At 35.3% G+C, this 16,645-nt stretch overlaps 2 protein-coding genes across 2 annotated transcripts; one reads left to right on the top strand and one right to left on the bottom strand.

Moving 5' to 3' along the window:
- The first annotated feature begins 5,849 nt into the window (after window positions 1-5,849).
- Window positions 5,850-13,012, top strand: Eif3b (eukaryotic translation initiation factor 3 subunit B). Its single transcript, XM_077402184.1, has 11 exons — window positions 5,850-5,986; window positions 9,197-9,395; window positions 9,504-9,816; window positions 9,913-10,272; window positions 10,400-10,542; window positions 10,622-10,757; window positions 10,979-11,174; window positions 11,299-11,479; window positions 11,577-11,817; window positions 12,035-12,143; window positions 12,339-13,012. The coding sequence occupies exons 1-11, from the start codon at window positions 5,851-5,853 to the stop codon at window positions 12,437-12,439; spliced, it is 2,115 nt and encodes a 704-aa protein (XP_077258310.1). The 5' UTR covers window position 5,850; the 3' UTR covers window positions 12,440-13,012.
- A 220-nt stretch (window positions 13,013-13,232) lies between these two features.
- Window positions 13,233-16,645, bottom strand: Pgs1 (Phosphatidylglycerophosphate synthase 1). The gene is made up of 8 exons (XM_077402185.1): window positions 16,338-16,645; window positions 15,619-15,817; window positions 15,428-15,550; window positions 14,947-15,224; window positions 14,408-14,679; window positions 14,043-14,267; window positions 13,667-13,876; window positions 13,233-13,561 (listed from the first exon to the last, which is right to left on the bottom strand). Exons 1-8 carry the CDS (start codon window positions 16,367-16,369, stop codon window positions 13,359-13,361), a joined length of 1,542 nt encoding a protein of 513 aa, XP_077258311.1. The 5' UTR covers window positions 16,370-16,645; the 3' UTR covers window positions 13,233-13,358.

Below are 16,645 nucleotides of genomic sequence, written 5' to 3'. Positions count from 1 at the left end.
GGAAAGCTAGGAGGACTATGCTGATGCATTTGGTACTTCATTATATGTTGCGCGATACAATGAAATCGTGAACGGTATAGCGCACAAAACGGTAGACAACAGACGCAAGTTATCTTGGCATTGTTTCGAGAGATAATACTTGATCGTAGAACGGTACAGCGCACAGGTAACGGACGCAAACTGTCTCGACAATGTTTCAAGAGGTAATGGTGAGTTTCATTACCTCTTGAAACATTGTCGAGACAGTTTGCGTCCGTTACCTGTGCGCTGTACCGTTCTACGATCAAGTATTATCTCTCGAAACAATGCCAAGATAACTTGCGTCTGTTGTCTACCGTTTTGTGCGCTATACCGTTCACGATTTCATTGTATCGCGCAACATATAATGAAGTACCAAATGCATCAGCATAGTCCTCCTAGCCTTCCAACTTGGGAGAGACTCAAGGTTGCTTGCCTATGGAGTAGCGCACACACACCGGAATGACCGCATGGAAAAAGGAACGTGCAACGTGCGAGTATACAATAGCCCAATGACCGCGTTACAATATAGTTTTTAATTTTACACGTTTTTAATTTATTGCGCTGAAGATGACCACAAAAAATGGTCGAAACGTTCGCGAATTTTTTATTTTATTTTTTATGTATTGACGATAAGAAAAATATATATAACTTGCGCCCTATTTACCGCGCCGGCTCTTACTGCCTCTTTTCCTTTAATCGATTTAATCACGAGAGCCTTATAATTTTTAATCATTATTATTATTGTATTCATTATCCTCGACAATATCAAATGGTTCATCCTCATTCTCAATACAAATATTATGCAAGGCACAACACGCAAGTACTAGTAATGGTATCATTTCTGTGTTGTACATATATACATATTTTAATTTTCGGAATCGCCCTTTTAACATTCCAAACGCTCTTTCAATTATGACACGAGTTTTTGATAACTTAGTATTATAATTGCGTTGTATGTGATTTAAGTGACCATTGTCACGATATGGGGTGAGCATGTTATATGAGAGCGGATATGCAGAATCAGCTAGCAAATGACCATGCTGTAGAAAATATCTTTCTACATCATAGTCTATTGCACGTTTTATATCACTTAATCGCCAAACTCGGGCATCATGAACACTGCCACAAATTCCCGCAAAAATATCGATAAATTTCATTCTATGATCACAAATTCCTTGCAATATTATAGAATGAAATCCTTTTCTATTTATATAACTGTCAGAATATTCAATAGGGGCACTAATCGGAATATGGCATCCATCAATGACACCCACTACACCTGGGAAACCGTTCATGGCAGCAAATTCCTGTTGTATATATAATATTTCATGAACCTCTGGCCATTTTATGTAATTTAAAACGTGTTGCTCTAATACGTATGCCACGTTAAAGACACACCTCCATATGGTATCTTTTGATACTCCAAAACGATCTGCAACGGATCTAAAAAAATTAATTCTAATATAATATAACTTGGAAATGATATTCATTGAAAGTTATTGTAATCATCAATTACTTTTACTATATATTGCTTCCTCATAGAGGAAGCTTTGTAATGGTGAAAAAATTTTTTTTCGAGATTTTGATGGAAATAGGTTTAGAATGTTCTAAAATGTCGAAAAATCATATTAGTAAAAAATGTCCGGAAGTATGTATGTATGTGTGTGTGTGTGTGTGTGTGTACGGATTTTTGTACACGCATCTACTTCTACAATTTTTTAGATACCAGTTTGAATTTTTGCACACAAATAGAGTATCATAGAAAGTATGTCCTCCTCAAATTTTATTGAAATCGGTCTACCGGTATAGACTTTATGCAGATTTTCCTTTTTTTGAAAAATGTGTTTTACGCTGCCGCTTTCTCAATATTTGAGATAGCGATTAATTTTTAATTTTATTATATTTTCCAGTTTTTTCTACCCCTATTTCATATATAATTCATTAAAATTTGATTGATCAGATCTCGTATTACACACATTTGAAATTTCGAAGAATTCGTACATACATAGAAGCTTTATAAAACTTGATCTGATCAACCAAATTTTAACCAATTATATATGAAATAAGGGTAGAAAAGACTGGAAAATATAATAGAATTAAAAATAAATCGCTATCTCAAATATTTATAATATCGGGCTGATTTTTTTATCGATAAAGTATTGTTTTAGTTTTTAAGTGGACAAGTATTTTTAGTATTTTTTAGTGAATGTATATAATTATTTACGCAGTCCCCAAAAGAGTTAAGTGTAAAATCAGAACCTTTGCTAACAAAGCTTCCTCTATGAGGAAGCCAAAACAAATAAATACCGATAATTATACCTCGAATAAAATAAAAACTTGCACACTTAGGAACTATGAGGAAGCAATGTGCAAGTTTCTACTTGCACAATTAAAAACTACGAGGAAACAATGTGCAAGTTTCTACTTGTTTATTATTTATTAATCTACATTTAATGGAAGTGTTACACGAAAAAAATTAATGTTTTTATTACTAAACCTGTAAACAAAATAATTAAGGAAGGTGGAATAACAAATATCATATCAGTATATAATAGGGAGGGTTGGAACAAAATGGAGGAGACGTTAGATAACTAAGTAGAAAAATTAGATAGGGAACCCGTGATTATAAGAAATTTTAACATTAGAACAGGAGAATTAGGTGGCGGGGAGGAAGAGGAAGGAGGGTGGAAAAGGAAAAGTAAAGTTACATTTAATAGGTAATGGAGGTAGGAATTTAGTAGAATAGGTTCAAACCAAGGGATGGTATTTATTGATAAGGAAGGAAATAACAATTAAAAAGATGAAGATTGGTTTTAAGGACTAGTGGGACAGAAACTGCACTAGGAAGAAAAGAGAAGTGAAGAGGATGTACATGAAATGGAGAAAAGGAAAGGTAGAAAGAGGAAGGTATTTGGAAGAAAGAAGTAATATAAAAACGTTATTTGAACAGAAGAGGAAGGAGAAGAGAATCAAAGAAGAGGAGGAATTGAAGAACCTAAAATATAAGGAGCTGAGTAAAGATTTGGAAGGTCCCAGCTATTTAAGGATGAATAATTTAGACAGGTAGGATCTCGAGGATAGTATCAGAGCGCTGTTAAATTTAAGATGCGGTAACTTAGAAAAGCAGGTAACAGATATTGGATAAAAAAAGAGAAGCAAATGTGTATTTTTTGTAATGAAGGTAAGGATAACATGAACCACTACGTAAAGGATTGTATTGAGACAAAGGAATGGTTTACAGTATTAGGAGAGGATAGAATGGAAAGGTTGGAAAAACTTTGGAACGATAAATTGGGCACCACCAAAGCGGATGTACTGCTAAGTTGTTAGGGAAAAGAATGCGAAAAAAAAAGAAGATAGATATAGGAAATCAATAGGTTGTGAGATAGGCTGTGAGGTAAAAAGTCAGTGCAATAAGAATCGATGCTCAACGAACATTGTTAAATAGGTTAAATTAAATATCAAATGTGTCATAATTTATAATTTTATAATTTTAATAGGTTATTAGATATTTGTGTGTATGAGGATGTTATATTAGTATGAGCGATTAAGGAACTGATTGTAAACCAAGTCCACTTTCTGGCTGTTATACTAAAGTTAATAAACCTATATATATTAAACCTGTAAACTTCTTGATTGCCAAAAATCCAAAGAGTTATAGCAATCTGTTTATGTGGTGGCAAATTAGGTGAATTGTCCCTTTCAATTATACTTGGCCCAAGATTTTGCGTTAATTGCTCAAAAGTATTTCTGTTGATTCGAAAATGTGATTTAAATTCTAAAAGGAGAAAAGAATATAACAATAGCGCAACTTTATCACAGCTACATATAGACATTGATCAAATAAAACATATGTTATCTTAATTTTTATAAATTTTTATATTGATTATATTTTTAAAGTGTGTGTGTGTGTGTGTGTGTGTGTGTGTGTGTGTGTGTGTGTGTGTGTGTGTAATGACTATTCCGTCTGGTTCGGCATAAATAGCATTCTGTATGAAATTCAAACGATAAATAATACAAACTTGTCATCACCTGTGACAGAATAGAAAAGAACAATGTTCTCAAAATAATTACTAATTTTCAAATGCGGTTCTCTAACGTGGTGCATTTGCCATTTAGCTTCATTGTCCTCATCGTTATTAAAAAAAACATTCCATAAAAGAAATATATCCATCCTTGTATGATCCCTATGTTCAGCAACAATTTCAATAGACATGTAATAGAATGTAAATAATTTATTGCGGTTTTTGATACATCCAAGTGACAAGGAACAATATGAATTACATTTTGAATTTACCTTGAAGGAGATATTTTACAGTGAATGCGTTAACTTGCCTCGATACAGACTTTAATTGTCGATGTCTGTCAACAGCCCGCTAAAATCTAGTTTTCTGTAAAGGAATATATTTATTGAAATAATATAATAATATATGTTCCTCATTCTAAACATGTGTACATACAATAACATAATAGCAAAAAAATATATATATTTAATTAACCTTCCTAGCACAAAAATTTTTCAATTTTATAATATACCTACCAAAAATGTCCTGCTCAATGAATCTGTCCTCACTTGCAGGTTTTTGATACATCCAAGTGATGATGAACAATATTTACAGTGAATGCGTTAACTTGTCTCGATACAGACGTTGTGTCAACAGCCAGCTAACATTTAGTTTTCTGTAAAAAAAATATATTTATTGAAATAATATAATAATATATGTTCCTTTAATTCTAAACATGTGTACAATATAATATATAACAGCAAAAAATATATATTTAATAAACCTTCCCAGACACAAAAAAATTTTTCAATTTTATAATATACCTACCAAAAAGTCCTGCTCACAATGGATCTGTCCTCACTCGCATCCATTTCAAAAGACTTGTAAGTCTTCAAGCTGCTTAAAAAAAATATTGCTTTAATTAAATTACATATTAACAATCAATGTAGTGAGGTTAAGTGAAGTTAGAGGTTAGTGAGGTTAACAATTCGTTTTTCGGGATTTCTGTCAGTGAAACGTGTATGTACATATACTTCTATTATTTAATGTATATTTCAAAGAAAATAAAGTGTTAATCATTAGAACAATAATACGTACCTATTTTTTTGCTTTGATTAAAACTCAACGAATAACTTTCAGAGAGAACAATTGCGACTTGCTCCTCACAACGCAACGCAGTAATCCGTAATCCGAGTGCTGAGACAGCAAAGATTAGTCTAGGGGATTTTTCGAAATGAACTGATTGAGTACCACTGCTCGAGCCGATTAGAAATCCGACTACTTGTCGGAAACACCCATATAGCTTTGTCGGCAACTGTCGCTGTCGCTATCGCTATCGCCTATTGTGCAAGGGGCTTTAACTTGTAAAGTATATGTAATATGTACTGCATGAACCACCTTAAAGCCCCTTGAACAATGCTAGGCAACAGGCAATAAAAACAGGGAAGAGAAATAAGAAATCATGTATAAATGCAGAATAAATAATAACACAGGCAATAGACACAGAGTTTCCGTCACGTTGAAAATTCTGTGCCTATTGCCTGTTGCCAACCAATCATAGCACTCGAATTTTTTAGGTTGTAATTAACAATTTTTTGGTTATTTCCTGTTCCTATTGCCTGTTGCCTGGCATTGTGCAAGGGGCTTAAATGTTTTGAAACAGCCACTTAAAAATGGCTGCATCTGGCACTGCGCAGAATCGTATAAAATTCGTCACGAGTATGAGCACACCTGTGTTCTTCCACTATGCACTGATCTGACTGATCCGTGGCGCGAGGTCGCGAGTGAGGAGCGAGTTGAGGAATTATGCCCAGAGGTTTCCAAGATGGCGAAGAAGACGCAGGCAGAGAAAACAGCGCAGAACGACGAGACTGCCAAGAGCAACGACGATCTAATGAACGACGATGAGGAGCCTAACTTCAGCGATCCCGAGGGCTTCGTCGATGATATCACCGATGAGGGCAAGTATCTATTAGCTTTCTCTTCCACCCCCCCCCCTCAATCTCGTCCCGTTGCGGGACACGTTACATCTTGTTCGAGAATCTCGTTACAAGTAAATCCTCCGCATATATGATTAAACGCGCGCTTCACAATGCGACACGTGCGTGATTTCACCTTCGGAAATTGGCCATTTGCAGCGATTTCGCGAGTGCAATGCTTTCTCAAGTACTTCCGGTTTACAGAACGACATGATGGGAAATCGGTATCACATACCGTCGCACGAGCTGTTCTGCAAACAGTCAAGCCTTAAGCGGGGAGCACACACTTCTGCACAACGCATAATGCGTAAGAATAAGAAAATTGATTGGTCTATTTCCTTATGCACATGTGTATGGACCTATCAATTTTCTTATGCTTACGCATTATGCGTTGTGCAGAAGTGTGTGTCCAGGCCCTTAAGCACAGACTTTTGCATAACGTATAATGCATAAGCATAAGAAAATGTATTGGTTTTTCCTTATGCACATGTATGGTATATGGACCAATCAATTGTCTTATGCTTATGCATTATGCGTCATGAGAAAATCTAAGAAAATCTGCTTTGGCCTGCCTCCTTAAGACTTTTTTTTTTCGAGTCTGCGCGCGATGTGATCTATCGCGCCGGATTGCATACGATCAGATGGTCGCGACGTATTTGTCGCTGATTTGAGCGTTAAGGTGATCCTAAAGCTGTCTGTAATACCTACACTCGTTTTTAACAATATTTGCTTTGTATAAAAATTTTACAACTTGATGTTACAAAATGAGGGTGCAGGTCTATTCAGTAGACATCAAGGAATATCATACAGTTTGTAGAATTAGGCTGAGACTCCAAACAAAAAAGTTAAGCGAAAAGTACGATTACGTGAACGTAATGTACGTACATTATCGTACTTTTTGCTTAACTTTTTTGTTTAGAGTCTCAGCCTAATTCTACAAACGGTATGATATTGTATAAAATTGTATAAAAATTCTACAACTTGATGTTACAAAATGAGGGTGCAGGTCTATTCAGTAGACATTAAGGAATATCATATCGCGCGTTTGTAGAATTAGGCTGAGACTCCAAACAAAAAAGTTAAGCGAAAAGTACGATTACGTGAACGTAATGTACGTACATTATCGTACTTTTCGCTTAACTTTTTTGTTTAGAGTCTCAACCTAATTCTACAAACGGTATGATATTCCTTGATGTCTACTGAATGGACCTGCATCCTCATTTTGTAACATCAAGTTGTAGAATTTTTATACGAAGCAAATGTTAAAAACGAGTGTAGGTATTACAGACAGCTTTAGGATCACCTTAAGCCCCTTGCACAATGGCAGGAGGTCGATTCTGTATTTTGAGACAGGTGAAAATTACAAAAGTGAACAGATTTACTAGATTTCGACAAATGAAATTGTAGATTCTCTAGTGAATTTCCTCACTTTTGTAAGATACAGAATCGACCCCCAGGCAACAGGAATAGGAACAGGGAGTAGAAATCAGAAATCATGTATAAATGCAGAATAAACAGTGACACAGGCAATAGACACAGAGTTTCCGTCACGTTGAAAATTCTGTGCTTATTGCCCATTGCTAACCAATCATAGCATTCGAATTTTTTAGGTTGTAATTAACGATTTTTTTGTTATTTCCTGTTTCTATTGCCTGTTGCCTGGCATTGTGCAAGGGGCTTTAAGCGGGGAGCACACACTTCTGCATAACGCATAATGCGAAAGCATAAGAAAATTGATTGGTCTATTTTCTTATGCACATGTGTATGGACCAATCAATTTTCTTATGCTTACGCATTATGCGTTGTGCAGAAGTGTGTGCTCCCCGCTTTAGAGCCAACATAACATTGCGTAGCGATATACGACGTTCGTAGTCCCCGACCTGACAGATCAGGATATGCCAAAGCTTGTGCGTTAGGGCCAAAGCACAAACATGGCGTAGCGATATACGACAGTCGTAGTCCCCGACCAGGATACACCAAACTTGTGCGTTACTTAAACGGGGAGCACACACTTCTGCACAACGCATAATGCGTAAGCATAAGAAAATTGATTGGTCTATATATATGTGCATAAGGAAATAGACCAATCAATTTTCTTATGCTTACGCATTATGCGTTATGCAGAAGTGTGTGCTCCCCGCTTTACGTCCACGACTACGACTGTCATATGTGCTTTGGCCCTTACTGTACACGTCATTTCAATTTTAGACGCGCATGTGTCGCCACGATGTCGGCTTGATAGTCACAATGGGTCTGTTTTCTATTGCTGAACTGATTATACTAGTTCAGAGTTTATCTAGGTCTGTTCTATTTAACTAAATTTCTTGCACGGTTCATCTTTTCTCTTTTTCTCTCCAACGTGAAAAGAAAAAGAGAAAAGATAAACCGTGCAAGAAGTTAAGCTAAAAAGAACAGGCTTTTTTTTACTTTACATTGGAAGAAAAAAGACAAACTCTGAATTAGTGCAGTTTACCAATAGAAAATAGACCTAATTTTGATCTTTAATAGCGAATTTGATTGGATGCATTCAGTGCACTGGTATACATTAAAGCTGTATACAAATCAATATAAGGTGTATGTTTAATATAAACAGTTAAATCGTGAAATCCTTAATATTTTTTATTGTGTTATTTGGTAAAATATATATTAGACATTTTATCGATTGAGATATTTGCATTTTACTTTAAAGATTAGAGGTTAAATCAGTGTACAACGGCTTTTTAATATGCACCAGTGCTCACTGAGTACATCCAATTGAATTCACTATAAAAAATACCGAACGATAGGATGCATTCAGGAAACACAACATTTGTATAACTCAATGTGACATCTTGACCGAACTCTGATTAACTTGATTAGTAATTTAATTTATCAAATAATAGTTGTCTTGTTAAAAAATGTAAGTAGAATTATAAATTTTTCTACTGTTTTTAACGTTTAACATATAAAAGAAGAAATTAGATTTGAAATGACGAGTTATGTAAAAATTTTGCTTGAATTTTACTGGTTAAATTAATTGCAGTTTGTTAATTAAAGTTTTTGGTTAAAGTAATTTTTAAGCATTTTCTCAAATATATGTCTGTCTCGTTCCAGAGAAAATGCTAAAAAATGCAAGTAAAACAGATAATCTATTGTTAGGAGAGTGAGCAGTTTTTGTAATAATGAATACATGTCTGTATCACAAACTTACAGAGCTGCTCGGCGATATCTTGAAGCAGAAACCTTCTGAAACAGATGGAGTGGAGTCTGTGATTGTTGTGGATAATGTTCCTCGGGTAGAGCCTGACAAATTAGAGAAGCTTCAATCTGTTATCAGTAAAGTACTGGGAAAATTTGGCCCAATAGTCAATCAGTTCTATCCAATGAATGAGACCGATGGCAAGACTAAAGGGTTAGTCCACAGCCTGCCTAAATTTGAAAAGAAATAAAGCTATTTCTCTAATGAGATAGCTTGCAGAATGTTTATTAGCTTCTGAGATATTTCCTTTCTCTTTGGCAGATACATTTTTCTGGAATATAACAATCACTTGAACGCGCTCACTGCAGTCAAGTCTACCAACAATTACAAGATCGACAAATCTCACACGTTCAAGGTTAATCTTTTCACGGATTTCAAGAAGTTTGAGGATATCCCAGAGAACTGGGAACCACCGAAGGCTCAGCCCTTCAAAGCTGCTAGTGACTTGCACTATCATTTGTTGGAGCCAGACGCTTACGACCAGTTCTGTGTTCTTTGCGGCAATGGAGCGGGTGTGTCGGTTCAAATCTGGCAAAATTCTGCACCGGAGCCCACCCTACTCGAAGAGCGTAACGTGAGTAGAAAAGATTTTAACAGAAATTTCATTATGCAATTCTTTATGTAGCAGCTGCAATGAGTTAAGTTTGTTACTACTTTTCTCTGATTACAGCGTTGGACAGAGACATATGTGAAATGGTCACCGCTAGGTACATATCTGTCCACATTCCACAAACTGGGAGTCGCGCTGTGGGGTGGCCCTCAGTTCACCCAGCAAGCCAGATTCAGCCAGCGAGGTGTTGAGTGTATCGATTTCTCGCCTTGTGAGCGTTACCTAGTCACCTATACTCCACGTACTGATCTCGGACAGGATCAAAAGCGCCTCGTGATTTGGGACATTCTGTCAGGTCAGGAAAAGCGATCGTTCTTCCCCGATGGATCTTCTGTCTGGCCAATCTTCCGTTGGTCGCACGATGATAAATATTTAGCGCGCATGGGCGCAGAGGACGTTCTCAGTGTCTATGAAACTCCGGTGAGTATTTCTCATAGTCACATTTATTCTCCTTGATTTACGATACTTAACATTAATTATTCATTATTATTGCCCGTTATTTTAAATCTGTAACTTATAGTCACTATCATCACATTTAATTTCTTAGTCGTTCGGTCTGCTGGACAAGAAGAGCATCAAGATTCCAGGAATCAGAGATTTCAGTTGGTCTCCGACGGATAACGTTCTTGCTTATTGGGTGCCAGAAGATAAAGACGTCCCCGCGAGAGTAACTTTGCTCGAAATTCCTAAGTAAGTCTTTAGCCTTGAATCATATCCACATTGTTGGCATAAAAGGAAATGTTTAACCAAAATAATATTTTATTTTTAGCCGCAATGAAATAAGAAATAAGAATTTGTTTAACGTGGCTGACTGCAAAATCTTTTGGCAAAAATCTGGTGACTACCTATGCGTGAAAGTTGATCGCTTTGCCAAACGCAAGGAGAAGACAGAACAAAAATACACAGTGAGTTGACTAATGTAGTCGATTTTTCGCATAAAGCATAACATTTATTTATTCAGTATGTTCAAATTATATATAACTATAATTATATTTAGAATTATGTACAATTTTAGTATTATTTGGCAAATTTTGATTTTTAGATTTTCAAAAACAAAAGAGCTTTCAGTAGTCGTTATTATTAAAATATAATTGCTATTAAAAATTGTTCATATTTTACATTACAGGGTATGTCATACAACTTTGAAATCTTCCACATGAGGGAGAAACAAATTCCTGTGGATAGTGTGGAGATAAAGGAACCGATTCACGCTTTCGCGTGGGAGCCAGTTGGCAGCAAATTCGCCATTATTCACGGAGAAATACCCACCGTAAATGTCAGCTTCTATGAAGTGCGATATGGTCATCAACCTGCCCTTCTCAGTAAGTAATTACATATAATAGAAACTCTACATTTAAAATTTTTTTACGTGATTAAATTAATAACTCGCGAGTTTTTGTTTCGTTGATTTAAGTTTAACGTTCGTAAACTGCATTTTTTCAACAGAAAGATTGGAGAAGAAGGCTTGTAATCATCTGTTTTGGTCACCGTCGGGTCAATTTATCGTCCTCGCTGGCCTGACAACAATGGCTGGTGCTCTGGAATTCATCGACACGAATGATTTCACCATTATGAATTCCACTGATCATTACCAAACCTCGGACGTGGAATGGGACCCGACTGGCAGGTAGATTCAAAAGATTGAAGCAGTCGTATAATACGAAGAGCTAAGCATAGAAGCAATAACAAGAAATTAACTTTCTCTTCGTTTCGATTAATTTTAGATATGTCGTCACGGCAGTGTCCAGCTGGAAGACCAGCGTTGATAATGGTTATTGGATATGGACGTTCCAGGGCCGTATTCTAAAGAGAGTCAACTTGAACGCGTTCAACCAACTGTTGTGGCGGCCGCGGCCTCCGACTCTGCTCACCGCGGAGCAGATTAAGGAGATAAAGAAGAATTTGAAGAAGTACTCGGCGCAGTTCGAGAGCAAAGATCGCATGCGGCTGACGCGTGCTTCAAAGGTGCATTTTCACATTTAATAAGATGTATTAAATATTTGATATTAAAATATTTTTCTAGTAATGTTTTACAAGTATTCCAGTATATTACAAACTTCAATTTTTGTATGCAAAGGTTATGAAGTGACAAAAAATAATATATGAGAGTACAAAATGTTTCTTCTAAGATTCTTATGGGTCTGTGATTGTGACTTGCTTTAACGAGTGATTAATTTTCTAGGAATTAATCGAGAAACGTTGCTTACTGATGAAGGCATTCGAAGAGTATCGTACAAAACGTATCGAAGAGTGGAACAATCAGAAGAAGCGTCGTCTAGAGTTACGTTGCAGTAAGTACTATCTGGTACTATATAGATATATATATCTCAAGTTGTCTATAGTATTGAAAGTGTATGTGCCATCCATACACCTTCCTAATTTATGAACACATTGAACTAGGAAGTTTTTTTGCTGCATTATATTGAAAATAAGCAATATTTTTTATATGAATTGAGAGATTAATTGTCATGTGCGTGCACTTTCAGATATTGATACTGACGAATTGGACTCAGATTCGAAGAATGTGGAGGAAGAAGTTGTTGAATTTTTTGTCAAAGAGGAAACGTTCGTGATCGATGACAAATAAACTCTCTTCCTCGGGCAATTAATCGCCGCGCCGGTTGCCAAATCTTGGAAATCTCTTAAGTGTGAAATAGCGGTCTGTTCCCATCTGCAAAGTGTCGCGATATTTGTCGTTGCAGCAATTGAATGCAATTATCTCAACTATGAGTGGTAACAGACAATCAATCTTGTATTACTGTTACTACTACTATTATTATTACTATCGCTATTGCTGTCATTACTACTTTACCCGGATCAAAACCATTTTTACATATTCGATACTGCGCAAGAAACGTCGACATCGTAGCAATATTAAATTTTATCACATACCTTACAGGATAGCCTAAACAATTACGTCACTGATTTTACAACTTCTGCCGGCAAACTTACAGAATAAAATGCCAAGGCTGCAACCCCATGGAGAAAGAAATAGCGGAACGGAATTAAAACGGAATTACTCTGATTGGCTAGTATCCCACCTAGAGAGCTTCTACCTGAAGATTAGCCAATCAAAGTGATTCTGTTTTATATATATTATTCCGTTCCATTATTTCTTTCTCCATGGGGATGCAGCCTAATTTATCACTTACAAAATGAAGATTAGTTTCTATTACTCTCAGAATTTATATATATATGTATAATTCTAGAATCCAGAATCCCAAGATCCAGATCTAATCTTCTTTATATCTCATATACCCCTACAATTTTATTCTTTGCATAGAAAAATGACATGAACGAAGTTTTTATTAAAAAAATTGTTTTAATCTAAAAAGTAAAAATAACGAGAAATCCTATACAATGAAAAAATGTCTAACACATGAGGGTAAAAATTCATTGGGAACGGTTTTATATTCGTGGATCAATTATCCTGTACTTACTGTACAATATGTTACAGTTAAAATTTCAAGTTTAGAATATGAGATTTGCCTTTTCGTGTTTCGGTTTCAAAAATAATAGCGAAAGAAGAGTACAACCGCGCATACCCAAGCCGATGGTATTCTATCTTGCTGCGAGAAAGTCTTCCTCGTAACAGGTTTAGCACAGGAAAACAATCGTGCCTGCTCCTCGTGCAATGCATTTTGTAACTTTTTATTTCTTGTCACTACAGCTATTTGTGTTTCGAGATCCCTGTTCACCGATCTATAACCTAAATCATCCATATTTTAATTTAGTCGTGCTAAAATCTTTTTAGAGATTATTGCAATCTCATTGTCTAATATTAGAATCCAAGATAATAAGAATTTATCTTTACCAAAGTTTGGCGAGCCTATGAGAGTCAACGAAGGCTTTTGCTGATCTGGCAAAGTGTACCAGAGACCTTTGGCATGATATGTCCAACCTGGTTTAGCAAATTCCCATAATGTTACCCTCTTTTGCTGATTCATTCTCTCACATAAATTGTAAAAGGATTCTTCTATTCTGGTATACGCTGCTGGTATCTCTCCGGCAATTCCTTTGGCATCTTAAAAGCAAGATAATTTTAATAATAAATGGTTATTAGCTTCTAGAATTATTTATCCAGATTTTTGATAAGAAAAATATAATCATGCAAAAAATGAGACGCAATAAATGATCTTATATAAATTTTAGTTTGTGCAATCCAAACGTTTGGAACAAGAAAGACGTACTAAAGAAGCCATTGGTAGTGGGATGTGCTGTCAAGAAGTGACACGTTGCTCGACAATCTCTAAGCACAGCTTGACTGTAGTCAAAAGTCAGATTGAAATAACCGGTTCCTAGTTTGAGCGTGGCTCCCGCTGGAGCAGTTTGTAAGAGTTTCAATGTTACTTCGCTATCGTGATAAATATTCAGTTGACCCATTTGTACTAACGGAAATATCCACGTGTCTGCATCTGTAATAATTAAAGATTAAATAATATATCGGCTCCTTAAATAATATAATTTGTGAGTTTGAAGTAACAATCTAGCTGGTGAAATAGTTTTGAATATTCTTGCTTTGAATAAAATTTATATAGAATAGTTATCGGTATACTTTTGTCGAGATCAGCATTCTTTTTTATTTCATTCTGTAAGAATGTTTGTATCTTGGATGCTGCTTCTTGGGTAAAGACTTTTCCGGATCCTTTATAAGGATGGCAATTCACAGCAGGATTTAAGCTCGTATTGCCATCCGGTTGTAACAAGAAGCTAAATTCCATTACTTTCTCAATCAATTTATTATAGAAATCGCAAAGTTCCTCGCAATCTTCTATAACGAAGTACCGATCCTGTCGGTTTATGAAGTAATCATTGCTGAGGTTCGCTCTAACATAAAATAATTGTTTAATATATTTTTATAAATATCGGACTGTAAATGGCTTATTCGATATTGATTGATTGTATATCAAAATGGTCTTATTTTTTATTATTATATACTATATATCTCATATTTAGCACAGAGCTATTCAAATGGCTTTATTATTAAATATTTTTAATTAACCTTTCTTCCTTTCATATCGGCAGTTAATTTTAATATAAATTCTGACATTTTTTTCTTCATTAATTATATAGCAATCGTAGTTATGAGCTTACCCGCTAATGATCAAGTCATTGTCAATCATATATAGCTTCATATGTTGCAAACCGATGAGCTCATTAAAGCGATCCGGAATTGCCGCTTTCATCACGCCGCGTAATTTCGGCGTGTGATAGAGGAAGATCTTGCAATGATCTCTACATTTGCCTTTAAGCAACGGCTGCAGCATCTTTCGGGAATTCTGCTTACCCCGGGAAGCTCTCATATAATCCAGCAGGATCCGTACTTGCACATTGCTGCCATTCGTGCTCATTGCTTTTTCTATCACGTTTACCTGTGGAAAGAAACATAACTTCGTTTCTCAAAAAAATCGATTTTGAAAATTGGAAAATTAACTACATTTTATTTCTCAATCTCAATCCTCTCTTCATATCTTTTTCTTGTAACTTTTGCAGTTAATTATTGCTAATTTGTTATTCGAAATAATTATTTTGCCAGGTTTTCTATTCTAAATGCTACAATTGCTATTATACCTACCAGTTCAGTCTCTAAGGTGCCAGTACCCAAGTACAGAGAGGCAAACGTGATTCTCTTCTTGGCATGTCTGCATTTTTCTAACAAAGTGCTGTAAAACACCCGTGGCTTGTGGATTATAGTGATCTGGATTGGAAAAATCATTTTTATTCAAACAAAATATGTCCATAATCAAAAGTGCGTAATTATCTTACTTTTGAGCCATTCACTGGAAAAGCAGGAGCCACAGTATGTAACCATGATAGGGGATTAACTTCTTCTTGCGCCGGAATATCCAAGTCTCTTAACTTTTCGTCGTCCAACATTGCTGTTTGTACTTTGTGTCTGATAAACAGTGAATCTATAAAAGTCCTTACCTCAGCTGCAGTGCCTAGCAATTTCAGTTCGTGAAACCTGAGATACATATGAATAAATAAATAAATCGGCAATAAAATATGTAATAAATTATTATACGCAATTACCATATTGCAAAATTATGACGTTAAATTTCCGTATGTTACAATACATTGTTTTTACTGTTATTTACAATACACAAAAATGTTATTTGTGCAAAGTATTATAAAATTATATTAAAATTAATATTATATTAAAATATTAATATTAAAAATTATTAACAAATTAATATACTAAATATATTAAATACTTTTATATATTTATATAAACGCTAAAAGAGAAATAATATTTTGTTCATGCTGATTTATGTTCATTACAATTACGTCTTATTATCATTATTATATACTTATTTCGCGTTATTACTCGCACCAACATACATTGTTTATGTAAAGTGTCAAACCCTTTTTATATAACGAAATAAGTCAAACGTCAAGTAGATTTGAAGGTTAGGTTATGCTACATTAAACTAAAGAATTCGCGTGAAACATGACACGTGAGATAACAAATTAATCGTACGCACCGTCTGAAAATTCGTAGAGCCGAGCTGTGCATAAAGAAATGTTATTTTAAATAATAAATACGAAAAACTGGATCATCCCCTTCTTCTTCTTCTTTAATTTCTTTGGCTCCTGCCTCTAACCGAGGACAATACGGCCAGGGGGTTTTATCAGTTACATTCCTCGGATGAGGAAATAAGGTGCCTTGTACCCTAAGGTAATTAGCACAAGCAATGTAGACCTAGTCATTCATTCATTCACACTACCACCGTGATACACACGTTCATAATCTTTTTGATCCTTTTTACGAATCTTAAACCTTGCAGATTGT

Source organism: Temnothorax americanus, unplaced genomic scaffold, assembly GCF_048541705.1.
Source record: "Temnothorax americanus isolate GAGA-0224 unplaced genomic scaffold, ASM4854170v1 Scaffold15, whole genome shotgun sequence".
Taxonomy (NCBI): Eukaryota; Metazoa; Arthropoda; class Insecta; order Hymenoptera; family Formicidae; genus Temnothorax; species Temnothorax americanus.
Note: the sequence above shows the minus strand (reverse complement) of the source record. Positions and strands in the feature narration are given on the sequence as shown.

Excerpts from the sequence above, each read along its gene's own strand:
- Eif3b (XM_077402184.1), top strand. The coding sequence starts at position 5,851 with ATGGCGAAGAAGACGCAGGCAGAGAAAACAGCGCAGAACGACGAGACT. Across the intron at positions 5,987-9,196 it reads CGATGATATCACCGATGAGG|AGCTGCTCGGCGATATCTTG; the intron begins GCAAGTATCTAT and ends ACAAACTTACAG. Across the intron at positions 10,273-10,399 it reads TCAGTGTCTATGAAACTCCG|TCGTTCGGTCTGCTGGACAA; the intron begins GTGAGTATTTCT and ends TTAATTTCTTAG.
- Pgs1 (XM_077402185.1), bottom strand. The coding sequence starts at position 16,369 with ATGCACAGCTCGGCTCTACGAATTTTCAGACG. Across the intron at positions 15,551-15,618 it reads TTCCAGTGAATGGCTCAAAA|ATCACTATAATCCACAAGCC; the intron begins GTAAGATAATTA and ends TTTCCAATCCAG. Across the intron at positions 13,877-14,042 it reads CACTACCAATGGCTTCTTTA|ATGCCAAAGGAATTGCCGGA; the intron begins GTACGTCTTTCT and ends CTTGCTTTTAAG.